Source organism: Carica papaya, chromosome 4 (genome assembly GCF_054855325.1).
Source record: "Carica papaya isolate Zhongbai chromosome 4, ASM5485532v1, whole genome shotgun sequence".
Taxonomy (NCBI): Eukaryota; Viridiplantae; Streptophyta; class Magnoliopsida; order Brassicales; family Caricaceae; genus Carica; species Carica papaya.
Genome location: NC_142312.1, coordinates 24,450,077 through 24,477,458, shown reverse-complemented (window position 1 = coordinate 24,477,458; position 27,382 = coordinate 24,450,077). Strand labels below are relative to the sequence as shown.

At 35.4% G+C, this 27,382-nt stretch overlaps 5 protein-coding genes across 6 annotated transcripts; 3 read left to right on the top strand and 2 right to left on the bottom strand.

The window, feature by feature from the left end:
* Nucleotides 1–596: 596 nt before the first annotated feature.
* On the top strand, nucleotides 597–4,408 carry ATP3 (gamma subunit of Mt ATP synthase). Its single transcript, XM_088218345.1, has 9 exons — nucleotides 597–834; nucleotides 1,758–1,801; nucleotides 1,894–2,046; nucleotides 2,330–2,443; nucleotides 2,559–2,686; nucleotides 3,082–3,204; nucleotides 3,309–3,428; nucleotides 3,743–3,864; nucleotides 4,080–4,408. The coding sequence occupies exons 1-9, from the start codon at nucleotides 734–736 to the stop codon at nucleotides 4,147–4,149; spliced, it is 975 nt and encodes a 324-aa protein (XP_088074471.1). The 5' UTR covers nucleotides 597–733; the 3' UTR covers nucleotides 4,150–4,408.
* A 995-nt stretch (nucleotides 4,409–5,403) lies between these two features.
* On the top strand, nucleotides 5,404–6,986 carry LOC110818440 (large ribosomal subunit protein uL2z). Its single transcript, XM_022047341.2, has 2 exons — nucleotides 5,404–5,913; nucleotides 6,472–6,986. The coding sequence occupies exons 1-2, from the start codon at nucleotides 5,474–5,476 to the stop codon at nucleotides 6,812–6,814; spliced, it is 783 nt and encodes a 260-aa protein (XP_021903033.1). The 5' UTR covers nucleotides 5,404–5,473; the 3' UTR covers nucleotides 6,815–6,986.
* Nucleotides 6,987–8,445: 1,459 nt separating this feature from the next.
* Nucleotides 8,446–11,321, bottom strand: P40 (40s ribosomal protein SA). Its single transcript, XM_022047319.2, has 5 exons — nucleotides 11,092–11,321; nucleotides 9,633–9,895; nucleotides 9,322–9,519; nucleotides 9,006–9,219; nucleotides 8,446–8,728 (listed from the first exon to the last, which is right to left on the bottom strand). Exons 1-5 carry the CDS (start codon nucleotides 11,234–11,236, stop codon nucleotides 8,643–8,645), a joined length of 906 nt encoding a protein of 301 aa, XP_021903011.1. The 5' UTR covers nucleotides 11,237–11,321; the 3' UTR covers nucleotides 8,446–8,642.
* A 1,025-nt stretch (nucleotides 11,322–12,346) lies between these two features.
* On the top strand, nucleotides 12,347–26,035 carry EDA25 (CCAAT-binding factor). 2 transcript variants are annotated; one of them, XM_088218342.1, is made up of 16 exons: nucleotides 12,347–13,200; nucleotides 14,053–14,125; nucleotides 14,539–14,658; nucleotides 15,013–15,088; nucleotides 18,063–18,131; nucleotides 18,260–18,340; nucleotides 18,453–18,524; nucleotides 19,822–19,914; nucleotides 20,090–20,245; nucleotides 20,409–20,492; nucleotides 20,612–20,759; nucleotides 22,467–22,552; nucleotides 24,109–24,191; nucleotides 24,272–24,640; nucleotides 24,839–25,061; nucleotides 25,193–26,035. In XM_088218342.1, exons 1-16 carry the CDS (start codon nucleotides 12,426–12,428, stop codon nucleotides 25,850–25,852), a joined length of 3,168 nt encoding a protein of 1,055 aa, XP_088074468.1. In that variant the 5' UTR covers nucleotides 12,347–12,425; the 3' UTR covers nucleotides 25,853–26,035. The 2 variants fall into 2 exon arrangements, with proteins under 2 accessions (XP_088074468.1, XP_088074469.1); XM_088218343.1 differs by lacking the exon at nucleotides 18,260–18,340.
* A 237-nt stretch (nucleotides 26,036–26,272) lies between these two features.
* On the bottom strand, nucleotides 26,273–27,382 carry LOC110818391 (HSP20-like chaperones superfamily protein). Its single transcript, XM_022047261.2, has 3 exons — nucleotides 27,178–27,382; nucleotides 26,772–26,974; nucleotides 26,273–26,682 (listed from the first exon to the last, which is right to left on the bottom strand). Exons 2-3 carry the CDS (start codon nucleotides 26,961–26,963, stop codon nucleotides 26,425–26,427), a joined length of 450 nt encoding a protein of 149 aa, XP_021902953.1. The 5' UTR covers nucleotides 26,964–26,974; nucleotides 27,178–27,382; the 3' UTR covers nucleotides 26,273–26,424.

The window sequence follows — 27,382 nt, the reverse complement described above, 5'->3', positions numbered from 1 at the left end:
TTTGGGGGACATTGTTTGAGAAAAAAAAAAAAGTAAAATAAGTTAAAAGAGATTATTTTGTGAGCTTCAAAAGATGAATTTCTACCAACTCAAGAACAATTTCTTTCCATCAAAATGAATGAACCAAATTGTTCTTTCAATCATGATTTTTCATTCTGTTTAATCATTTTTCTGTTCATCAACTGTAGGAGTCGACCGTCTTGTGATGAACAGTTCTATAATTTCATATTATCGAACGTAAAAGTTTCACCCCCTCACACGACTTTGCGAGAATGAATCTCCAACTTCTTTTTCACAAAACTGGGTCATTATTAAAGTATTATGAAACTATGACTATGGACGAATAAAACTTAATTCATTAGTTTAAGTATCTTAATCAATTTTTTTCACAATAAAAAGTTTCAAAATAAAACTATTCGTATCTATTACCTTGCATATTGTTTTACTTTATGAAGGATATTAGGGGGTGGGAAAAAAAAAAACTTGGAAAGAAAATCATAATAACTTTTACGGCCCAAACCGAGATTGGATCCAACCGGAAAAGAATAAAACTACGTCGTTTCATTACAAGTATTTTTGCCAATCTGTATACTGTGAAATCCCATTTTCTATCTGGAGTGAGATACGGTCCTTTACCCGAGCAAACAACGGAATCAGAAGCCTCAAAAGCGAACGCTAGTTTCTCTCGATCTTCAACATCCGGCTCTAGGGTTTCACCCAACTGACACCAACAATGGCGATGGCTGCTGTCAGACGTGAAGGGAGACGCCTTCTCCCTCCGATCATTCCTCGCCCAATCACCGCCGTCCGATCCACTTCTCCCCTCTCCCCTGAGTACGATCTCTCTCTCTCTCTCTCTTAATCCCTCATACTCGTCTCTCCGTCTCTTTTTACTTCTCATTAACTAGTCTCGTGGAAAAATGATTCTATTGTGGATGTTCTTTCGTGTTCCTTTCTATCAAATTTTTTCTTTATATTCAGCTCATAGTAAGGATTCAGTTTACTTTGCGGGGATTCTTATAATGACTCTTTAAATAATTTTTCTGTTGATTTTATTGTAATTTTGTTGGTTCTCAATGAAATATATTTCCTTACATCGGGTGAAACTACCTGCTATTATGTGGTATTAAAAGGCAAATGAAAATGCTAGAAAATTATGAGTGATCTCCTTCATAACCGCTTAATGGAAGATGATATTCAACGAATCTCAATTTCATTGGTGAAGCAAAATTTTTTCTTCGCTTCTGCGTTCATTCTTCCTGTGCTTAAAAGCTTTTGCCTATTCGCAAGCAAATAGAAGAAATATTAGGGAAATTGAGTTTGCTAATGCACCTTGTTTTTTTTCCCTTTTTGGACACGAGATTGAAACTTTTGTCCGATGATTAAACCAAAAGAGTAAAAGGAATAAAAATGCTGGAAAAGAGGCTGTTGATTCGTTTGTACAATTACATCTCGAGTTATAATGTGAATTGTACTTAATGGTACTAATAAAAAATCTTGGCCCTCTGACTTCCAATTTGCATTTGTGTACTGTTTTACGAAATTATGTTGGTGGTGGCAATGTCTTTAGACAAAATAGACATTCTTAATCATCTCAAAAGCATAAATCTGAAATAACATGATTGTTTAAAGTGATGGAATCATACATTTTAGTGGAACTTCAAAGAAACTATGTGTTGCCTTTTTGTTTTGATATGTACGTAATTATTTTATGCATGATAGCATTGCAAACTGGTAATAAATTAGCCTGTTGGCAGGGAGGAAGGTCCTGCAGGGGTGCGGTCAATTTCAACTCAAGTGGGTGAGTATTCTCTTTTTGATGGCACCTGCTGCAGTATGGCAAGTTGTCTTCCCAATAGAAGTGTTCATTTCTTGTTGTTTTCGCCATGGCAGTGAGGAACCGCATGAAGAGTGTAAAAAATATCCAGAAGATCACAAAGGCAATGAAGATGGTTGCTGCCTCGAAGTTGAGGGCAATTCAAGTTAGAGCCGAAAATTCCCGTGGAATATGGCAGCCATTTACTGCACTTCTTGGAGATGCTCCAAGTACGTTGATGAAAAAATCTGTCATGTATCTGCAATGGCCAAATTCACATGTTTTAGTGTTGGGATTCACTTTAATTTTATATGTTAGTTTTCAATCATGTCAATGGTACCTCTAAAGATCGAATAAGTTGATTAGTTACTGTTCATCAATTACTTTTTCTTCCCAGTTCAGGTTCATATTCTGTAATAAGGACTGATTTGTTGGTCATATTGTTACTCCTTATTCTTCGTTCATCTCTTCAAATGTTGCACTGATTCTCGTTCTTGTTACATTGTGCAACAGGCATTGATGTTAACAAAAATGTCATAGTGACCATTTCTTCAGATAAAGGTCTCTGTGGTGGAATTAACTCAACATCTGTTAAGATAAGCAGGGCTTTGCGCAAGTTGAATTCAGGTAAATCTATGCGTCAATTTTATAATTGCCATCTAACTGCCATTGCGACTTCCATTGCCACTGCCACTGCCTCTGCATATACATGTAATGAATTAATATACTTCTTTTGCGACAGGTCCTGAAAAAGAAACAAAATATGTTATTCTTGGAGAAAAGGCAAAGGCTCAATTGGTACGTGACTCAAAGAAGGATATTGAACTTTGCATAACTGAGCTGCAGAAGAATCCTCTGAACTATACCCAGGTTAGTCTGCATTTTTACCTTTTAAAAAAACTCTGAGAATCTCTCTTTGGATGTGTTTTTTTCTCTGCATGTTCACCAGTGTGTTTTCCAGAATTGAAATGCTAATGCATTTGAAATTTGTTTATTTATTGGTTGAGGTTTTCTCAACTCTAGGTTTCTATAATTCTATTGCATTCTTTCCAAATGCAAGGTTCCTAAATTTATGCTTTTCCTGTCTGCTGCCTTCTACAACTTCCTTAAATTTTGGCATGAAGGTGATTCCTGGTGTATTCTGATACACCCTCGCATTGGTTGCCTTATTTAGGGTTTTGTGCAAGAAACATAATGGAAGTTAATGAAATTATATATCTGCACTTTTTTTTTCTGTCTCATTTTTAATATTGTTGCTTTTTCAGGTTTCTGTTCTTGCTGATGATATCTTAAAGAACGTGGAATTTGATGCTCTGAGGATTGTCTTTAACAAATTCCATTCAGTGGTCTCGTTTCTCCCAACAGTATCAACTGTATTGTCTCCTGAGGTAACGAAATGCTTTAGCTTGCTGGTTTATAATCCAGAGTCTCCATGCCGGGTATTAAGCTTACCTTTTGGTGCATGGGTTACGTCATATGGATACCGATATAGGTTGTTGAGAAAGAGGCTGAATCTGGGGGAAAGCTTGGTGAGCTAGATGGTTATGAGATTGAAGGTGGTGAAACAAAGGGCGAAATACTCCAAAATCTTGCCGAGTTTCAGTTTTCTTGTGTAAGTTCTATTTATGACTATTTCTTTTCCACGAAAGTCATTTGAATTCTCAGAATTTTTTTGAAAAAAATTCTGGATTGAAGATCAACTTCCTTAAGTTTAAGGGCATCCAGGTCAAATTTGAGGTCATAACATATTAATTGGTTTCTTGTACTGATGACAGTTGAAAATTACTGTTTGAATACAAGAGCAAAAAAGTTAAAATTTTTTGAGCTTTTTAGGCTCCTGATATTCAGCATATTAGCTGGTTTTCATCTAGCACATGCAGCAATGATTTCAAGGTGTTTACCAGATATATTTCTACGTTCCCCTAGGTCTTGTTCAATGCTGTGTTGGAGAATGCTTGCAGTGAGCAAGGAGCTAGGATGTCTGCTATGGATAGCTCAAGCAGAAATGCTGGAGATATGCTTGATCGTTTGACTCTTACTTACAATAGGTCCCTGCTCTTTCTCCTCCCTTTCTCTCATGCACAAAATTTAATATTCATTGATCGTGAAAAAGGGATATTGTGGTTAGATTATGATTATCGTGGTTAGACCACGTTAATTGGTTAATTTTCTTTCTGAAATTTTTATTGGCACTGTTAAACATAAAAGTAGAGTAAATTCTAAATCTTAATAGTTAATACTGACATGATATTTTGGATGACAGAACTCGTCAAGCCTCAATTACTACAGAGTTGATCGAGATTATATCAGGTGCATCAGCATTGGAGGGTTAATTTCTGAGAAATATACCCGTGTTTGTCTGACAGAGACAAAATAAATCTTTAGCAAAGACGCTTTTCAAAGTTTGAAGATGCTTAATTTTGCATTTTCTTTTTCTCTCGAGTTATCAATAATCCAACCCAATTTCAAAATCTGGTTTATGGGAGTTTAGATATGCATTTTCGATGATGAAAATTGGTTTCATTTTTTTGGGTCGGAGAACAATGTATGAATGTAGATTTGGTTGGAAATTTTTATGATGTTTGATCTTCCCATCGTGTGTCTCCTTGGTGTTGATTCGGCATCCAGTTTCTGTGTGCAAGTATATTTTGGTATTGAATTGGATTATTAGGAAAGCAGTGTCTCATAAAGGATTGACATTTTGAACCGCGGTAAATAAGAGACCAGCTTTGAGCCGTGATCCTGTTGTGTATTATACATCCAGTGCTTCCCCTGATCTTATTACTATAGGAAGTGATAAATATCATCAACAATCATTTTTATATTTGAGGGTTCTGAAATGTCCAGAATGGTGGCTTCATCATCTTTCCAAGTAAATTGCTGTAGTATCTATCAGTGATTTGCCTAATGTGATGTATATTGGATCATCTATAGATTTAAATATATATGCTTAACTAACCAATTCAATGTGAGATACATAGTTGGTAAACCTGACATTGATTTCTTGGTTGATATGTCCATTCTTTTTCTCTGATTGAACTGTAAATGATGGTGGTTTTTTAACTCGTATAATTAAAATATTCTGTAATCTCCAAAAACATTTTCTGAAAAATCCTATTGTGATGGTTGTGTTTTTCTTTTCTCTCGAAGAGAAAAAATAATAATTCTATTATAGAAACAGATATACAGTAAAATTGAGACATTAATATAACTATATGCATGTACTCAATATGTCAAATATATTAACGAGATTAACTCAATACAACTTGTAATACGAGTTTAAACGATCTTCTAATGTGTTAAAGTGAGTTTAATCTGTTCAGAGATTAATATTAATTTACGGGATTTTTTTAAAGTTATTTTTATTATGTGATTTAAATAAAATAAATAAATTATGACGTTCATATTACAAATAAAATAATTTAAATATAATTTTATAAATTTAAATATCAAGATTTTACTTCATAATTTAACAACTAAAAAGTACACAATAAAACTAAAAAGTCCAATCCAAAAAGTAGTAACCCACAAGCCCACACAACCCAACCCTTTTAAGAAACCCTAAACCATCCCATATAAAAAACTTATCTTCCTCCAATTTCAACTCAGCGGCAAACCCTAAACCTACACCTCCCACCTCTCACTTCTGACGGCAAAATGGGGCGAGTCATTCGTGCTCAGAGGAAGGGTGCGGGCTCTGTTTTCAAGTCCCACACTCACCACCGTAAGGGTCCTGCCCGCTTCCGTAGTCTTGATTTCGGCGAGCGCAATGGTTACTTGAAAGGTGTGGTGACGGAGATCGTGCACGATCCTGGCCGTGGCGCCCCTCTTGCTCGCATCACATTCCGTCACCCTTTCCGCTACAAGAAGCAGAAGGAGCTTTTCATCGCTGCAGAGGGTATGTACACGGGCCAGTTTGTCTACTGCGGTAAGAAGGCGAACCTCATGGTTGGAAATGTCCTCCCTCTCCGATCTATCCCAGAAGGTGCCGTTGTCTGCAATGTTGAGCACCATGTCGGTGATCGTGGCGTCCTTGCCAGAGCTTCTGGTGATTACGCTATTGTCATCAGTCACAACCCCGATAACGATACCACCAGGTTCATTCCCTGTTTTGAATCTAATTTTCTAGTTTTTTCAATATGTACCTTACTTGGAATGCTTTAGGGTTTTATAGCTTCTTTTATATCTGCTGGTCGCTTCTGCTTGGATTAGATGCATAAATTTTATATTTGGAGTGTAGCATAACTTTTTCTGGGAGATCCTTTTGACAGACAGATATGTTTAATTAGATGTTTAGTTGTAGAGGTGTATATGCTTAGTTTCTGCCATGGATAACAATACCTGATGAATCTAATTATTGCAGTTTTATTTTTTTTATGAAAATCTAATTGGACGAGGAAGTTGTAAAGACTAAAGATTGCTAATTTATTTGCTGATGCAAGTCTCTACGAGAAGCGGGCTTGGATGAAGTTGTAGAAATTAAAGCTTGCTAATTTATTTGCTAATGCAATTCTCTATGAGAAGTTGGCTAGGAGGAAGTTGTAGAAACTAATGATTGCTAATTTTTTTGCTAATGCAATTCTCTGTGAGAGGTGGGCTTTTGTCAAGTAAGGTTTGGGTTCAAGTCATCCAAACATATTACTCTGTTTTGGCAGGATCAAGCTTCCATCAGGTTCTAAGAAGATTGTTCCAAGTGGGTGCCGTGCTATGATCGGTCAGGTTGCTGGTGGTGGAAGGACTGAGAAGCCCCTTCTCAAGGCAGGTAATGCTTATCACAAGTTCAAGGTGAAGAGGAACTGCTGGCCTAAGGTCCGTGGTGTGGCAATGAACCCAGTTGAGCATCCTCATGGTGGAGGTAACCACCAGCATATTGGTCATGCCAGCACTGTTAGACGGGATGCTCCTCCTGGCCAGAAGGTCGGTCTTATTGCTGCAAGGAGGACTGGTCGTCTCAGAGGACAAGCTGCAGCTACTGCTGCCAAGGCAGACAAAGCTTAGAGAGTGTCATTGTTTGTTTTGCTTGCATTTTTTCGGTTTACTTTTTGTTAGATTTATTTCTAAGACGATTAATTGGCTACGCTGTAGAATTTTTGTTGAATTGTGAAGCTGCAGTTAAAATGAACTATCTTATGAGTTGGTTTGAAATATAGTTACAAGTTCTTTTGTGCTATTTGTTTGGGTATCAGTTTCTTGTGATTGGATTTGCGGGTTTTTGCTTCTATGGTTAGGGTGGTGTTTTGATTACGGATGAGCTGCAGAAGCCGAAGTTATAGATCACTAGTTCAGAAAATGAACGATTGGAGCCTGAAGATGGTGGCTCATCATCTAGGTTAATCTTTTGTTTTCTGATTAAAATTAACAATCAGCTTTTTGGGTGTTTATAATCAATAGGTTTTACTTGATGGTAACGTTTTACCATCTAGTGTTTGCATTGACTTAATATTGCAATAAGCTATTGGTCCAATCATCAGAATAGGGATGTTAATCATTCGGAAATCAGACTAGAGTAGATGTATAAGGGTGAGAGTCCGGATTGAAGGTCAGAGTGTTTTAATTTTTTTTCAGACTGGAGGTACTCTGGATTTGGTATGGTTTAGAATGGTTTTGGTAACATACTAAATATTTTTATCACAAAGGATTGGACCCAGTGATGTTCGGTGATCTCATCTAAACTGAATAGTCTTGTTTGGTCTAGTTTTGATCTGATCTGGATTCAATACTGTAAACTGGTGTACTTTTTCTGTTCATATTAGACAACACATTCTGTAGCTAGACTATCTGACCGGACCGAAAAATGCTCGCCATATGAAGTCTTAGCTGAAGCAGACCTAAAGCATCTATTGTCATTCTGATCTACTTATTCCTGAGTCGTAGAAAGCCAGCCTATGCAAGAGAAGCACATTCCTCCTCCAGCTGATCCGAAACTTGCCAGAAGAGGAGCTTGAGAGGTCAACTCTTGCAGCAAATCTGAAAGGGTACGCAGCTGAGCTCTGCCAACATAGGATTCAGAAGTAAAGACATTACTAGAAGAGGTTGGTCCACTTTTTAGAGGCATATAGCTGACTTGCAGTGTGAAAAACTTAAAATCCTGTGACAGTTCCCCACAATCGGTGAATTCTTTTGATGGATTTGCGTATGGAGATGGCTTAAAACAATGTTTACAATAAGTTACATTATGCATGCAATTGTTGATTCAGGAAAAAAAATACACTGTTTGCTGTTTCAAAAACTTTTAGCGGAGACTCCATTTATGGTATAAGTTTGTGCATTTTCCTAGCCTTAGATCACCCTAGTATTAATTGAATTTCTTGGGGATTTGTTTCCCTAGGAATTGCAGCTAAATGTGTTAGTTTATGACAATTGTTATTTTTTTTCTCTATAAAATATTATATATTCAAATCAAATATTTATTTTTATATAAGATTATAAATGCAAATGGAGTGATGAATTTTCATATATTTTCACTAAAAATCATATTAAAATTAATATGTAAACGCATCACCTGATAAATGAATTTCTATTTTGATCGTATTAGTCGCTTTTACTCTGAATAGGGAATTAGGGCCCTCATTTCCTATTGCCAAGTCTACCAAAGAGATGTTTACCAATCCAAGAGAAAACTAAACAAATAAGAAAGAAATATAATCAACTCTGCAGTATAAAACGATCACAAACACCAAAAATTTTGATTGTCAACTTCGATAACAAAATCTTAAACTTTGTCTAAAACTAAAACTATGCCAAAAAAACACCAGCTCTTCAAGGCAATAAGACAAGCATTCTGATCATTAACATTAAAATTGTAGAGACTCTGCATTGGCTCTACTCACTCCCAACCAGCAGCAGCAGGAGGGGCCTCATGGCTAATCTGTGGTGGAATGGCAGCATCCCATCCTTCTGCAGCCACTGGAACTGCAATGAAAATATCGCGCAAGTCATAAAAATCAGATTGCGGAGGAGAAAGAGAAAATGAGAACTTCTACAATTATTGGACACAAGCAATATTGGACAATAATTCTCATCCATTCAGAACATAACACCATAGCCGAACTAATAAAAACTGTACTATCTGTCTTGAAAAAGGTAAGGAAAGAAGTTATATTCTTAAATGGAATAAGCAAAGATTGGAAACAATTGCGGTGAACTGTTAAAGCAATCGTCTCAAAACAAGATCTTGTAAAATTCTTACCTTGTTCGCTCCAGTTGGTGCCAGGAACTGCTGCTATTGGTGGCTGAACAGCATCAGCTGTCCATTGGGTATCAGCAATTTGGCCACCCCATTGATCACCAATGGCAGGCAATCCATAGTCAGGAGCAGGAAGTCCAAAATCAGTCTGTGGAACAGCTTCCTCTTCTTCCTGTTGTTTGGCCTCTTCTGGCTCCCTGTAGAAGAATAGGTCCACCTGAAAATGAAATGAATGATGCAGTCAGAATCAATTTCAACCAGTTAAATAATATGCCATCCTCCAAATGAACAAATAGTATTTCCATAATTATTTACTTACCATTACATCCCATTTCTGACCAGGGCGAATTGTGCCACGCATCTGTAGCACCATTCTGGCTAACAACCAAAAGAGGCATCCTATAGAATGCTTCCCCTTGTTATTTGCCGGGATACCGATATCAACATAAGACATTGGGGAGTCAGTATCACAAAAAGCTATTGTTGGGATATTTCCCAGCGCTGCTTCCTTGATTGGCTGCAAGTAGTTAGCATAGAAGGCTGAATATTGGCACAAGGAATTGAACCCATAAGAAACCTACCATGTAGAAACAAAAAATACATTGTCGGAGTAATGAAAGCAGAATGTACCTGGTGATCAGTCCTTGGATCAGTTAGAATAAGAAGACGAGGCTCACTGAAGGAAGTCTGCAGCTGATTCGTGAAAGTACCAGGAGTATGACGCCCTGCAATAGCATGAGCCCCAGTGTATTGTGCAAACTTCAAAACAGCTCTCTGACCATACGGTCTAGCAGACTGGACGATGATGTCCTGTGGATTTTCAATAGCAACAATAACTCGTGCAGCAAGCATGAGTTTTTCCCAAGTCTTGCCCAAATTTATGATATATATACCTGAGCATAAACAGAAAATAGGCATGAGAAATTTTTCATGCAGATAACTAGATAAAGTTGCTCCATTACTGTAATGGACCAAAAGCTAACCAAGATATCTTCAGTAGCTTTTGTAGCCTACTGAAGCATCTCGTGCATAAAGAAAATTGACATTTATGATAATAAGTATTAATAGAATAAAACACGTATCATATCATCAGATAACCATTCAGCAAACATGCATGCTGGAAATAGGACAACACCATCTACTACAGTGAATAGTTTTGAGAGAAATCTAAAACCATACAAAACTACAGCTCATTGTTAGATACTAAAAGAGAACTTCGCCCTGATCTAAAACGTAAAGAACCTTTAAATATCCAAGAAGATAAAATATAGATGTGGCACCCGTAAGCATCAATAGCATGCCATATAATATTAATAGTTAAGTCCCATTTGACTACAAATGGCAACAAGTAAATGATTACCTCCAAACTCCAAGTTCCCTAAACTACAAAAAGGTGCATAATGCAATCCAATAATCAATCTTTGAAACACTTCATCCACAGCCAAATAAAAAAAGAAAACTACAATTTTCCAATACTAACCAAAACCATGAAGGAAAATATAAATATCATAAAGGCAAGCTGGACAACAACAACCATTTATTTAGTTAACTCTAACAGAGCCGTTAGCATATAAATGAAAGCAAAGAAAAACACTAGATTCACAAACCAGTGAATATATATACAAACACATAAATATACATTCTTATACACAACAGAACAAACCTTTTAAAAATAGACAGCAAACGCAAACTACAATATCTCTGGGTTAGTTCAACATCCTGATAGGCTAATACAGCACCAGATCAAAGAAGAAAAAAAAGCAGAACCCAGAAGAAAGTAGAAGTGTATATTGCCAGATAAAAGGAAACAAACGACAAGAATAGACCGCTAATGCAAGTTCCAGCATCCCTGTGTCGGTTTAACCTACTTACATATCACCATACAATCATAAATTCAAATCAATCAAATTAACTTCCAACAACCAAACAGGTCACCACAGTGCTTATCAAGCAAAGTGAATCTCAATCACGCCAAAAAGAAATCCAGGCAAAATAATTAAAGACAGAACCCAGAAACAAATACTCACTTAACGATACTTGCATGTATAGAGAGACATAAAATAAGAGATACGGGAAGAAACAGGGATACCGTCATTCCGGCGCTTGAAGACATATCGCTCCATCTGAAAATCACAGTTCTTAGTGCCCAGATGGACTTCAGCAGCCAACATCATTTGAATGTCGGCTTCCTTTTGCGAAAGCTGCCTTGCCGTCGCCGTAGTAGTCGCCGCCATGGTTGAGGCCTTCTCTTCTTAGCTGCAAACCCGAGGAAGAGAGTTTGGCGTCTGCTAGAGAAGGTTTGTGAAAGAGAGAAAAAGGAATATAATGTGATTTATAAAGGGTTCTCTGGGAAACCCTAGTTGCATAAAGTCCCTTTTATATTTATTATTACTCGAATGACCCCTTTTTCTTTCTTTATATTCATTTATGACCTAAAAATTTGATTTTTAACCTTTTAAAATTAATAGTATTTTCTATATTTTTTATTTTGGCTTTTTTAAACAATATTTCATAATATTTTTATTTAATTTTTTAAGTTAATATTAATGTATATATGATATTATTAAAAACTTAATAAAATATCATATCAATTTAATAAATTAATCTTTAAATTTTAAATAATAAGTCTAACAAATTAGTTTTGTTCATTTATATTATTTCTTAATTATATATATATATATGTATATATGTTTTCCACTTCCCAACCTAAATTTCTTAATAATATATGAATTTAAAATTTTAATTTCATGGTTTTGAAAAAATAATATTATTGTTAACAATGTTGATAATTTTTAATATTAATCATTCAATTATCACTTAAAATACATCATAATTATAATTATTAATTAATATATTACTCAATTAGATAATATGTTTAATAAAAAATTTATATAACTTACTAACTTGTATGACGTGATAATTTTTTTAATTTTTATTCTATTATACATAAAAAAATTTTATTATAATAAATAAAACAGTAAAATAAGAATTTTTAATAATTATTTTATTATTTAATATCATATATTTAAATAATAAATTATGCGATAGTCACAAATATATTTTTAAATTTATTAATATGTAATGCTCAATTTTTTTTAATCTCAATTTTATTTAAGAATATTAGAAGAAAAACTCGCTATAAAATAATAGCATATATAGATTTTGCAAACAACCCTTTCACCTTAGATTTCTTAGTTACATTATGAGATAAATTTTGTTGGTTTTAAAATTAAAAGGACTAAATTGAAACTTTTATTAAACAATTAGGTGTTATTCGTATAGTTTGAAAGTTCAGGATGAAATAGTAAAATAATAAACGTTGAAGTTCCAAAATTTATCTTCGTTTACTCATCAGCAACGGCGAGGACAATACTCCCGAGGGTTTACAATATTAACAGTAAGCGAGCGGGAAAGCTGCAAAACATGTCAAACTCAAAACCCCCAAAACCCTCAAACAATTCACAGGACATTGAGCTTCTGAAATCGGATGTTGCTTCTTTTGCCTCTTCTCTCGGATTCTCTTCTTCTCTCCCATCCTCAGGCTTTAACGATGCTGATTTTCGCAAAACCGGCCCCCTTAAACCTAACAAACGCAACGAATCTGCTAAGGAAACCGTCAATGGTGGCACCGACATTGAGCGGAAGACTGCTGATGCCCAGAAGAAAAAGTTCAGGAATTTCAAGAAAAAAAATGGCAAGCTGCAGTCCGAGCACTCAGCAGACCACACCCAAAAGCTGAATTCCAAGGATAATGGCATTTTCAGTAACCAAAAACCAAAACCCAAAGCTCCTGTTTTGTCACTTGATGACGATAAAACTTACAAGGGCAAGCGGTTTGATAAGTACAAGAATTTGCCGAAGCTGCCTTTGGTGAAGTCGAGTGCAATGAGCTCAGAGTGGTACAAGGATGCAGGTGAAATGGAGGAGAAGGTATTGGGAGGTGTAGAAAAGAACCGGAGAGTTGAAGTGAAAAACCTGGAGGAATGGAAGAGGATAGTGGAAAAGAAGAGGGAGTTGGGAGAGAGATTGATGTGGCAGTATACCCAGGATTTTGATTCAAGCAAAGGGAAGTCCGGGGACATGAAGATGGTGATTGCCGCACAGAAGGCGGGAACTGAGGCTGATAAAGTCACCGCATTTGAGATTATGGTGGGGGAGAATGCAATCGCCAATTTGAGGTCACTTGATGCTCTCTTGGGTACGTTTTTAGGGAGAGAAAAATGGAAGCTTTTATGCTTCCTCTCTTTCTCTCTCACCCCCCTCCTCCTACCTCTGATTGTGCCTCTTTTCTTTTAAAAGCATGGTCTGTAAGGTGTGAATATTGGGTTTGGTTTCTGTGCTTTTTTCTCTTTTCTTAAGCTTGTTTTTGCTTGATTTTTAGGAGACTTATAACTTTATGGTTTAGGGTTCTTGATACATTTAGTCATGTTGGTATATGTTTGATGGACATTTAAGTTTGTTTTTCTTGTTAATGCTGTGCATTAAGTGTATATTTGGACAAATGAACTACTTTTTTTGGAATTTATTTCAAAAGTCATACTTCCACTATGAATGGATATGAAAATTATATTGCAAGAGAACGGAAGTTTAACTCAAAATAAGGCGAATTAAGTATGTCGAATTTCCATCTTCTCATAGTGGAAGTATGTACACTAAATCCCATAAAATGTTCCAAATATACTCTAAAGCTTGTGGGTTTTGGATCATTTGCTGAATTTATGGTCCACACATGAGAGCCTAGAGTTTGTTCTGTTGCAGAATGTAGTGGAACTCATGTTTATATCAATGTCCATTAGTTATGGCTAATGGATTTTCCATTTGTTGACCTTCAACTTTTTTTTAATACTGAGAATTTTTATGTATGAATAAGTTCGTTCATAAGTTTGCTTTAATGAGAATATAAGTTAATTTCTTTATTGGGGGGAAATGATACCAATCATTTGTAAGTTATGGAACTTTTACCTGCTGAATCATTTACTTGTCATTTATTCCTGTTCTCATTGAGCATTATAGTTCCTTTGGTTGATGATAATGGACTTGTCTGTTGCAGGAATGGTAACCTCGAAAGTTGGAAAGCGCTATGCATTCAAGGGGTTTAAAGCATTGACTGAACTTTTCATTAAGTGAGCTCTATCTCTCTTGCTCTTCCATGTTAACCAGTTTAAGAAACTAGTGACTAGTTATGTTTACTAACTGGCCTAATGAAGCTTGGGGGGTTTCACACTTGAGGCATACACCAGAATATCACCCTCCATTTTTAGAAGACAAATTTCTTAAAAATATGTTTATAAATTGTTATTACTCAATTTTAAAGGTTTAATAGAATTGAATAGCAAGCTTTTCTGTGATTAAAAATCATCACAATTTCTTAGAAAGAGGATACTCAATTAGGATTGCAGTAAGGATGACGACTACATTTTGGGGTTGAATTTGATAGCTTTCCTACTTTGTTTCATTATCCCCCTCTCGAAAGTTCTATTTCTGTTTTCTTTTCAGTAACTTGCATGCTTTACTTATGCTTTTGTTTATTTACCAGATTATTACCTGATCGGAAGCTGAAGACACTTTTGCAGCGTCCAGTAAATAACCTTCCAGAAACAAAAGATGGTTATTCCCTTCTCCTTTTTTGGTACTGGGAGGAGTGCTTAAAGCAGAGGTATATAAACTGCTTTATCTTGCTTTCTGCAATCGATTGTTGGTGCAAAGTTGGGTTTCTTCTTAGTTACTCTCTTGACCAAATTCTCATCAACATGGTTCTTGAGGTCTTTTTTTTCCTTAAAAGAAAAGATAAGACTAACTTGTTTAGAAAAAAATGGGCCTTGAAATTTTCACCATGTTACAAAAGTAGATCTGCCAACCATAATTCTATTAATACTTAATAAACCATCACTCCTTGATATTTCAGATCGGCATTCCATATTAAGGTCTATTTTTCTTCTTGATAGTATTGTTTAAGGTCCACTTAAGTGAGCTTACAAGTTATTTTGGGAGTTATGAATGATCTCATCAGGTATGACCTTTTTGTTTTTGCACTCGAAGAGGCATCAAGGGATATGCTACCTCAACTAAAAGACAAGGCACTAAAGGTTTGTCTTCTAGATAATTCTTTAGTATATGATTATTACTAGACTCAACAAATTCTTTTAGGTGTATGTTGAAACGCTATATTTGCAGTCTTCTGCTGTTATAATTTTTGGATAAGATGTGTGGCTGATGTTTAGATATTTTGTATATTATGTGAATCATCAGAACTTGTTAGTTTGTAAGCAATCGAACCCTTTTCATCTCTATCTTGTAAGTACCATAGAGGCCTCAAATGGTTTCGTCCATAAGGATAGTTGGAATTTGGTATATAAGGTAATATGCATAAGGCAATCTAAGACGAGGATGGTCATTGGTGAAGTACTGAGTGTATCTTGATTGTGCAGTTAAAAAGCTCAGAACATCAGGCTATAGGGGATATGAAGAATTGAAAGAGTTTAGTGCTAGAGGTAAAAAAAGGGCTTCCTTCCAAAAGTTGTTTATGGAGGTAGCTTCTATATCATTCACAAAGATTTTTCGGCAAGCCGTGTAATATAAATCTGAGTCCAAAAATATTTTTTGACCCCTAATGCTATACTATGTTGGACAACAATAAAAAGTGGGCATACTTTGAGAAATAGTACATAACAATTAGTAGTACCAACTTGCAATAGGAGACAAGCAGACGATTAATAAAGTCCATCAAAAATGTGGTTTGGCTTCAATGCCTAGTTCATATGGTCCAGAGTCTGGATGCTCCTCCTAGGGTTGCTCTTTTGCGTGCGAGGTGAGGCATGAATGTATTTTGACAATTGACAAACTGATGAGGAGGGGAAGAATTTTGGTGAACAACTGTTTTCTCTACAAAAGGGAGGCATAATGTTGTAACCATATTATGCTTTGGTGCCTGTTTGTGCATAAATTATGGACAATGGCCTACAGGATTATTGGGGATTACCTAAGCTATAGAAGTTTAGATATGGACCTGGAAAGGTATTAGCAATGGGAGGAAACAAGTGGATCTCATCCCTCTTGCCATTTTATGGGTTGTGTGGAAGAAGAGAAAGAAAAGAGCTTTTGAGGGGGTGGAAGAGGATTTTGTTAGAGTTAGAGACTGATGGTTCTAGATATTGAACTTTTTGGTGATGGGACATTTATTCTTTCAGTTGAGGAGTTTGGAGATTTATTAACATACCAACTGACTTGTAAATGTACATGGGTGACACTCTTTTGGTGCTGGTGAATTAATGATACACTATACTTTTTATTTTTAAAGAAAGGTCCAAAGTCCCAGATGTGGTCATGGTTCTATTCACATGATCGTAGCTGCATGCTTGACTGATTTCCATATTTTATGACCTATGATGAATTATGTTGAGGGCTCGTTGGAGAGACCCTTTGATATCTAGGTTAGGTACTTTAATTTGGAAGAGATTGTCTGGAATTTAATTGAAGAGGGTACATATAAAGTGAAGGCATCAAGCTTTGGCTTCGTAAATTCTAGGATCTGATATGAATTATCTATTCCTTGGTCTATAAGTAAGTTTAGATACCTAGAACTCCTAGCATGGGAAGGCATCAGCGGCAAGAGGAAAATGTTAAGACGAATCCCACTCACCATTATGTGAGTTCTCTGAAAGGAAAGAAACAATCGCACTTTTGAAAGAATAGAAGTAGATTTTAACAAAATCATTGATAGTTGGTTTCACTATTTTGGTTCCATTATATTGGGACATAACATCGACTATTTCGATGATCTTGGTTTTCTTGTCAATAGTTTAGTCGACTTGTAAATACATTGTCAATGGATTGTGTCCCCTTAGCATTATTACATCAATACAACTCCACATTTTTATTTCAAAAAAAAAAAATAGATACGTAGAACTGTATTGCTCTTGCTTATTAAGATAATGTAAATGAACTTATAATAAATAAAAAATTTAAAAGTCATCTGAGCATAAGAGCTAACTGGGTTGGATAGGACCATGCAGAAATTCTCCTTGCTGATTCATTGGTCCCTTGTTTGTACACCTGGCCACTAAATGAGTGACCAACAATGGTTGTAACACCATTCCTCCTCTCTCTCTCTTCTTGCCTAAAGCTCACATGATGTATAATTTCAAATACATCAGTGCAGATTGCAAATGCAATGTTTAATTTCTTTTAGAATTGTAAGTCTGCAACTAGCATTGTTTTCTTTGATAAGGTTTTCATTTTTTTTTTAGAGATAAAAGTGAGTAATAATACCAAAAAGAACGTCAAGGGGGTGAACCCATGTACAAAAGGTAGTATTTGCAGATCAGTAAATATATCTACAATGTATCCAAGATGATCAAAAGAGTTATGGTTGCGACCAAGGATGATGGAGCCAAAATAGTGAAGTCATCTATCCTTAATAATGACAAAATTTGTTTTCTTTGATAAGGTTATCGCAACAATATGTTTTTCCTGCGTGCAACCCCCTCTCTTCCTCCATCTTGGCTAACGATCAAATTTGATACATGGTTAGATGTTTGGATCAGTAGAAATATACAACCTTGGGAAGGAATTATTACGAAGCACAAATGTCACAAATTTAGTCCTCTATCTATTATTTGGGTCATTTGTAATGAAAGGAACAAAAGAGTTTTTGAAGATAGGTATACTAATTTTGATACTGTCAAGGATAGATGGCGACGTTTTTTTGGTTCTACTATTGTTGGCCACAATTTAGATAGTTTAGAGGATTTGGGATCTATTGTTGATATTATTACGGATCTGTAAATTATTCTCTCTCTTTTTACATGGGCTGCGCCCCCTTGGCGCTCTACCTTTAATATATTTTCTCCTACTTTTATCTATAAAAAAAAAAGAAATATACAACCTTGGATATATGATTATCTTTGTGTTACTATACGTATAAATCAAATACCAATTTATGAATGTGGTCTGATCACTCATTTGGTTTCTATGGTTTGGACATGTATATCTCTATATCTTGACAATTTATATGATGTTATATGGTCAGAGCATTTGATTCTCAATTAATTTTACTTTCAGAGCCTGTACGTTTTACTGGCGAGCAAATCAGAGCAAGAGCGAAGATTACTCACAGCACTAGTGAACAAGGTGAATCACATTGAATCTTGTCTCTTTATGAAATTATTGTATGTAAGATTATTATGTTTGTTGATACTATTTATTTGAAATGGCTAAGGCTCTTTGAGTTCAGTTTCTCATGTTCTAATTACATACAGCTGGGAGATCCTCAAAATAAAAGTGCATCGAATGCTGACTTTTACCTATCAAATCTTTTATCTGATCACCCAAATATGAAAGTATGATTATTTTCTTAAAATTGACTATCATTCTACTCTCCCTTAATATGCAAGTATATAATATGTTTGCAGGTCCTATCCTCTAATTGTATTAATGGCTTCCTTTTTGCAGGCTGTGGTGATTGAGGAAGTGGATACTTTTCTTTTTCGACCTCATTTGGGCTTACGAGCGAAATATCATGCTGTATATCTCCTTATTTGACTGCATATATTTTGAATCTTTAGCAACTGATATTTATTGCAATCTTGTGCTTTTTTTTATATATATACACTTTTAATAGATAGTTACTTATTCCTCCATATGTTGTCACAAGCCTAAGTTGATTATGAAGCTTGGGGATGCATTGGCTATTGTCTTGCATCTTACTTTTGCATTATTAGGTTCTTTTGCTGTTTGTGTTCAAGTCATCTTGTTTAGGGGAAGGGCTTGTCTACTTTGCCGAAGTAATTTCAGTTGTGACATGTGTGATCATGTTCTGCGACACTATAAACCATGTGGATTTGAATGGAGAAGAAAGGAAAAGAAAAGAATAAAGGGAATTTTTTAAGGAGAGCAAATGCAAAATGTTTTCCCTGTTTGGATAACCAAAGATTTAGAAGATAAACAAAATATTGTTGTAATATTTTATTTTGTTTTGATATGTAAAAGAAATAATTCATTATAAGAAAATCTTTAATAATGGACTCTATTTATAGAAGAGCCAAATATGATTTTACCCTTGTGGTTTATCTAGGCCCGTTTATTAAAAAAATGTTTGTGTAAGCCCATGTCTCTTTTTTTTTGTTACAATTTCATGTTTAGAGTCTTTTCTTATTATTACATAAAATGGATAGTCTTTCAGAGACATGTCTGTAGTTCTAAACACAAACATATAGATTTTCAAAGCTAAACAAATAAAAGTTAAAGAAAATGAAAAAAAGAAGATATCAATTAATGAATTTATTAGGAATAACAAAAAATAGAGAGTTTGCGTTTAGTAAGGTCAAGCTGCAGGGAGTGAAATTATAATTCTCCCGAGCTATACATTTAAGGTGGAAATAGAAAATTTCCAATTTAGGATGAGTCCTTTTTCTACTCTTATTCTCGCAGTTTGGGAATGGAAAAAATAGGTTTTTAAGGTGTTATAATAATTATTTTTTTATCCAAACAGGGGAAAGAATGGTCTGTTTCATTATGTAATTTTCTTTTTCCTCACTTCACTCTCTATAAACAAGGTGTTAGTTTCCCATATCAGTATCCCACATTCTAACTCAGGTTTAAAAGTTTCTCTCACATTATCCTTGCCCTTTTTGTATGTATAAATCCTGTCCATATTGGTATCTGTTAAAATTATGTGGACTACTGGATTATATCTCTCTTGCTTCAATCTTCACCAAAGCAAGGTTCAACTTGTGCTAAAATATAAACTGCCTTCAGTTTAACCTGAAGAATATCTCTTTAAAGATAATGAGCTGTATTGTTCTCTCTTAATACTATGCAGGTTAACTTTTTGAGCCAGATTCGTTTGAGTCACAGAGGAGATGGACCAAAGGTGGCAAAACGATTGATAGATGTGTATTTTGCATTGTTCAAGGTACCAATGCCATTCAGTTTCTGACTGGTATTAATTTTTATGTTAGCAACTCCTCTTGCTTCTGAATTAAATTTACCTCTATTCACATGGTTTAATCGTTGGACTAAATGGAGTTATTTCTGACCACATAAGATAGTTGGAGCAACAATAATACTTAAACATCCTATGCTTTCAGGTACTGATTACTGAGGCAGGTGCTGACCAGCTGGTGGATAAAAGTGAAGAAGTGGAGGCTAGAAAATCTTACGGGTCTTCTAAGAAAAACATACGAAAGAGTTCGACAGAGTCTCATGTTGAATTGGATTCTAGACTTCTATCAGCTCTCTTAACAGTACGTGCAAATATTCTTTCTTCCTATATGTTAGTTACTGAAATCACAATGTTCCACTCTTCTTATTTCTTATTGTTTTAGCTATAGAATAATGTACCTTTGGAAAGTTTCCCTCAAAATTTTGGAAGTTAATTATCGTCTATCCTTTTTGCCATATCCGCAGGGAGTTAATAGAGCATTTCCATATGTTTCAAGCAATGAGGCTGATGATGTAATTGAGGTGCATACACCAATGCTCTTTCAACTGGTAATCTCTAAGACTTAAGCTTGTTTGTTTTCTGTGAGAACCAAAAAGAGAAGCACAGCATGCACGGTCACAGCTATTTTCAAGGTCCTTCGATGTTTGATAGACCCTCAATTTTGCAGGTTCATTCGAAGAATTTTAATGTGGGAGTTCAAGCATTAATGCTTCTTCACAAAATCTCATCCAAGAATCAGATTGTTAGTGATAGATTTTACCGTGCATTATACTCAAAACTCCTACTCCCTTCTGTAATGACTTCTTCCAAGGCAAGTCAAGTTATATTTACTTTTTTTTATCCAATATGATAATGTATGTTTTATCATTTGTTTCTCTTTTTTTTTTTTTGAATATTTAATCGATAATTACACCATAGCATGGTGCTTTTGGTGAATATTATTATGCAACATTGTTGCATCACACAAAAAAAGAGGACCTACAGCCAGTTATTCAAAATAAGTTTGCAGGAAAAAAATATATGCATGCGACCCATGGAAGCAACAAAGTGAAGGAGTTGAAATCTATAGTTAATTAGGAAGCTGGTTTATTTAAGTAACTAGTAAGAGTTATAATTCTTTAAGAATTGATATTAAGTATTTAGATTTAGGTATAGATTAGGAAATAAAGCTGGGACTATGATTATTAGAGTTATAATTAGATTAAATTAGGAATTAGAATCAAACTATGACAATTATTCCTAGTATTCTAATAGGGATCTAATTCTATCCGCTTGCCTATAAATATGCCTATTATCATAACAAAATTACCAAGCTATTAATTTAAGAGTTTCTTTCTAAATGATGGAAGGTTCTCTTGGACGAGCCTCACCATAGGCCGGCAGAAAACCAGGAAGCAAGCAACATGCTTGCTCAGGAGCTCACACTAGCCGCTCCTGTGACCAGATCCAGAGCCCGAGACTCTGACAAACATAGAGTAAATACGGAAAAAGAGAGAACAAAAAGAGACTTTACGTTGTTCAACAATGTGCATAATTCACTGGTGCATGAAGTACTAGCATACGAATTAGTTTTCCTCTTTATTACTTAAAGTATAGTTATTAAGTAGACAATCTAAAGTTACAAGTATAGTTCCCATGATCAAAAAATGTGCCCTGGCCAAGATTATGTTACCTTTCTGTAGGTGCATTGCAGAAAACTCCTTTTACAAAAGCTTTTCTGAAAATATGAGGCACCACTCAACAAGTGTATATTCCACTTCCAAGATATGATTGAATATAATATCTTTTCATAAAATGCAATCAGACATTTGTGTGGATTTTTTAGAACTTTTGGTGGGTGGAAATGTGGACATTGGGAATTAAGTTAGTGATAACATGTATGTTTCAATAGAGTTTGGTGCAGTTAGGTGTGTTTATTTATTTGAGTTGAGTATCAAGTTTGGAGAAGGTTATTGGAGCTAATCCCATTTTGTTGTATCATTTAAGACCAGTTTACTTTATTTGAGTTGAAGTATCAGATTTGGAGAGGCTTATTAGAACTAATCCCATTTCGTTCTACTTATTCTTTATTCTTCCAGGAAAAAGGACTACTTGGGTAGTTTCATTCCTTTTTTGGTGTTAAATTATCTGCAGCTGTTTGAATAAAGAAAAACTGTAACTGTCCATTTCTTTGTTATCATTCTTTATAATCGGTCAAGAATTTTGGTGATTCTAGTTGGAATCCCTCGAACTATTTTTTCGCCCTAGGAAGACTTTTAAGTTTTCAGGGGTATTACCAAGTACACTGTTTGTTACCTGTCACCTTCTTGATGAAAGAAGAAATTGCACGGTGCAAGACTTTTTTAGCACCTTGGCTTCTGAATTCTCTTTCTTCATTGACCTTCCAATAATGTTGCCTATAAGTCCTTATTTACCAACATTGATTCCAATATGTGATGAGAAAATATTTTAAATGCTATCTTGTATGCCTTTTCTCCGTTAAGATTAACAAACTATTTTTTTTAATGATGCTTTACAGGCAGAAATGTTCGTTGGACTTCTTCTCAGAGCCATGAAAAGTGATGTAAATCTGAAGCGTGCGTCTGCCTTTTCTAAACGTCTATTGCAGGTTGGTAGTGCAATGGAATTACATTTTCTAGATCCATTCATCTGTATAATATAATAACATGGTGGTATTCACATCTCATGCTTTAAAAATATCACAAGTATATAAGTATGCAAATCGAAAAAACACTGTAGACATATGATTAGCTAATTAGAAAATGGAGAAATTCTATTATAATTGATATCTAATGTAAATCAAACAATAATAAATGAGACAAAAATAAAAATAAAATAATTGAATATATAAATTCTACGTATATTTTTTCTCTTGCAAAATGAGTTCTTCAATTTCTTCTCTCGTACTTTTATGCTAAGGGAAATGCATTTGTATGTCTATATTTATTAATGATAACTATATGGTTTTCGGGGTTAAATTTTAATCAATTAGTTATTGATCTAAGTATTTGTTGATAATAAATCAACAATTTAAGAAAGGACAGTTATCCATTTGGGTACTTTTGGGCTAGTTAGAAAGACGGGAAACAAAGGACTTTGAGGGGACAAAATCTAATTTTGATAGGTTTAAGGATTTTTTGTTTTAAATCCTGAGTTTTTTGTTAAGGAGTCACCTGCTTTATTTTAGCAAGAATATAAGAGAGTTGATTTATATCCTGTTAGCATTATAAATACTTTTATATACAGGTTTTGCACCCTCTTGGTGCTTTTAAATATATATATATATATATATTTAAAAAAAAAAGAAGTCTTCTTTTCTACAGGCAATAGAGAAAATGCAACGAAACTGACAATGAAAAGCCCCACCCTTGTACTAGTAGTCATGCCAGAAACTCACCCTGTTACCATGATGGATCCTCATTTCGCTACACTTGGAGAAGACTTCCTGCCCAGAGAATTTTTTTCTACAAACCCATGCTATGAGAGGCTCTAGATTGTCTGACCATCCAACCCTAGTCGACAGAATTTGGCCCTAATCACTTCCATCTAGAGGTTACCTTCCCAAGTCATAAATCTCAATAGCCACCTTTCTTGAAGCACTTGATTGATAGGAATGAGGTATCTACCCAAACCCCCTTTAAGGATGGAAGTCTTAACCGTGTCCTTAGTAACCAGATGAAATCTCCTCTGCCTCTTCACCACAGAAACTGACATTGAAGGACCTATGGATTTGTTGCAAACTTTGAGAAGAAAGATAGATAATAAGTTGACAAATTGAACAGGGTGTTTTTAATAAGATTGTGTGTGCTACCTGTAGAGAAGAATCTATGCTTCCAACCAACAAACCTTTTCTTGAATCCAAGCACCACAGGCTCCCACACTGTAGAAAATTTTGAACTTCGCCCTGAGAGGAACTATAAAAAATTATTAGTTATGCGCCGGTAAAAGGCGCCAACTCCAGTTATAAATAATAAAAAACTGTATAAATACAGCCCAGCAAACTAATCCTAAATTCATCTCCTAGCATAAATCAAAACCATATATTCCAATTTTTTTGGACCACTTAAATAATGTTAGCAAATGCAAATGATACTGTGTTTGGTCTCCATACAAGATTATAAATTGGGGTTTGATGCATGATTAATCTCATTAATGCTTTAACAGGTTGCACTTCAGCAGCCACCTCAGTATGCATGTGGATCCCTGTTCCTTCTATCCGAAGTTCTTAAGGCAAGACCACCTTTATGGTGAGGCTTCTAAATCTTATTAGCTATATTATCTTAACTCATATACATAAGTTAATCAACTTACTCTCCTCCTCGAGCAGGAATATGGTGCTCCAAAATGAGTCTGTTGATGAAGATTTTGAACATTTTGAAGATGTTAGAGAAGAAAATGATGCCGAAACTGACACAGCTGCAAATAAAGAGGATGCTCGTGTTGAACATGCTAATGGCAGTGAAGTTGCCAACTCTGACAATGATTCGTCGGAAGAACAAGATCACTTGCCTGCCTCTGATTCTGACGATGAAGATACTTCAGTTGAGGCAAGGGAGCTGCTTATGGAAGACAACTCAAATTATTTTTACAGACAGAAAGAAATATCTACTCAAAACTTGCAGAGACCACAGATGTTTTCCACAAAGACTGTCCTTCCTGGAGGTTATGATCCGCGACACAGAGAACCTTCTTACTGGTAATCTTCCTCTTTCTTCCTCTCTGAGCCTGTGTTCATGGAGGGGTGATGGTAAAAACTTTTAGACTACAAATTTTCCAACTCCTAGCTGATAGAGGTCACTATGAATTGTTTTTAGTCACAGGTCTTGGTTTTTTGTCCTCTTTTTGAAGTGTGCTTGATTTATTTCATTGTTCTTCTATTCCAATGGATGAACAGCAATGCAGATCGTGCATGCTGGTGGGAGTTGACAGTACTTGCTTCACATGTACACCCATCGGTTGCTACTATGGCTGGGACCCTTCTTTCCGGGACCAATATTGTTTACAATGGCAACCCATTACATGATCTGTCACTAACTGCTTTTCTAGACAAGTTCATGGAAAAGAAACCTAAGACGAGTGCTTGGCATGGTGGTTCTCAAATTGAACCCGCCAAGAAGGTGAGTTTGTACCTGTAAAGTGGCTTCTAATATTGCTTCTTATATACAGCTTATCGTTTTTTTTTTTTTTTGGGTGGTTGAAACATCTGAAGAACAATCTCTTTCATTTTGTTTCTGACTTTTCCGCACAGCTCAACATGACCAACCATTTAATTGGGCCAGAAATTCTGTCATTGGCCGAAGTGGATGTGCCCCCAGAAGATCTTGTTTTCCATAAATTTTATTTGAACAAAATGAATTCTTCAAAGAAATCGAAGAAGAAGAAAAAGAAGAAATTGTCAGAAGAGGTGGATGCTGAAGAACTGTACAATGTGGATGGTGATAATGTAAATGACAGCGACAATGATGATATAGATGGTGGTGATGAGAGTGACAATGAAGAGATTGAAAATATGTTAGATGCTGCGAATCCTTCGCTAGAGGAAGATAGTGACTATGATTATGACAATCTGGATGCAGTTGCCCAGGAAGACGATGATGATTTGGTTGGTGATTTGAGTGATGCAGAGATGGACTTCAGTACTGCTGATGAAGAAGATTTTGGCACTGAGGTTGATGATAATAACAGTGAAGATGGCGCCGATGCTGATGATATTGACATTGGAGATGTCGATGATGAGGGTTTCAAAAAGAGAAAAAGAAAAGGGAAAAAAACGGGAGCATCCCCCTTTGCAAGTTTTGAAGATTACAAGCATTTGATAGATGATGATAATCCAATCGGGTCATCATCCAAGAGAAAGAATACAAAGAGAAGGCCAAAGCATACAAAGAAAAGGAGGTTATCCAACTGAGTTTACTTCTCTTCTTCGCTTCAAATTTTGTTAACATCATCAATCTGCCCGTTAATGTAGTAAGAACTTGATACGGTTCAATTTTGCAGAAAGGTTGAGCACATGTATCAGAGAATTTATATATTGTATTTTCAGCTAAAATATTGAATATGGTTACATCAACAGAGCTTTTTTTCATGGTTATTCAGAAATTATCTATTATAAATTTTTAAATACATTAAAATTAAACTTAATATTAGTCAAACTAAACCTAATTCATTTAATTTCATTAAATTCAACATTATAAATTAATTCCTCTTAACTTATAATTTATTTACAAAATGACAGACTAACTAAAAATCTTCAAACTTGTTAACTTGAAAATTCTGAGTTAGAACCATGCAATAATTACGTTGAACTTGAAAGTTCTGAGTCATAAGAGAAACATAAATTATGAGTGGATTGAAGATGAAGATACATGAAAGTCTCCATTACGTTTTTCATTATGAAAACAGTCTTTCCAGTAACATCGGAGACAGAACATTGACCAAACATGGTGTCGACCCAAAAACTCATGACAAAAGTTTTTGAGTTCAAGAAACTACAATTTCCACAGTCTTAGGCTTGGGTGGTGGAGGATGCTTCTGGACAATCACAGCCAAAACACCATTATCACATTTAGCAGTGATTGCTGATGAATTGGCATTATCGGGTAACTTGAATTTCCTCATCATCTTCTGAGGCGTCCGCCTTTCCAGCCTGATATACTTGCAGCCCTCCTCTTCACCCTCCTCGCGCTTCCTCTTCCCTCCACTCTTGATCACCAGAATGTTCTCTCCCTCGACGGTAATCTGCACCAGACCACATAACCCCCCAAAGGTTATACAAAGAAGCTTCTTCAATTGCAATTTCAGAACGAGAAATCTAGAAATTGTGGTACCTGAAGATCAGATTTGGAAAGACCAGGAACATCAAGGTAGAAAATGTACTCCTTGGGGGTTTCTAAAATGTCAGCAGGAATACTCGTGCCAATTCTCTTGCTCTCGTTTGTCTCCTCAGAATGTGAATTGACCGTGAATTTCTCCAAGCTCTCAGGCCAATTGAACAAATGGTTCAGAGCTAAAGTACTCATTCTCGACCTCCCTGTCAGAAGGATCAACTCATAAGCAACTCACTTTAAAATCCTACTTTAAACCACTACGAGCAGAGCGTTTAATCCCCTGCCTGCTAGTTCCTCAGCGACAAAAAAAAAAAAAGAGAAAACGGTGTCTTGAATATCCTAATAAGCGAAAAAAATTAAAGCTCGTTTGTTCTTCTTCTTGCTTCCCCATTTCCCAAATTCTTACCTGCAGCGAATTGAGTTTGTTTATTAAGCTCCCGAGAAAGTCGAGAGAAACTGGATCAAGACACAGAAAAAGCAAGGAAAAATCTCCCAAAGCGTTTCCGTTGAAAATTGCTTGTTTAGTTAGCTGGAAATTTGTTGGAAGCTGATGATGTGATATAAAAACAGAGCAATGGAAAGTTCGGGAAGTTGTGTAGGGAAAAATCGGG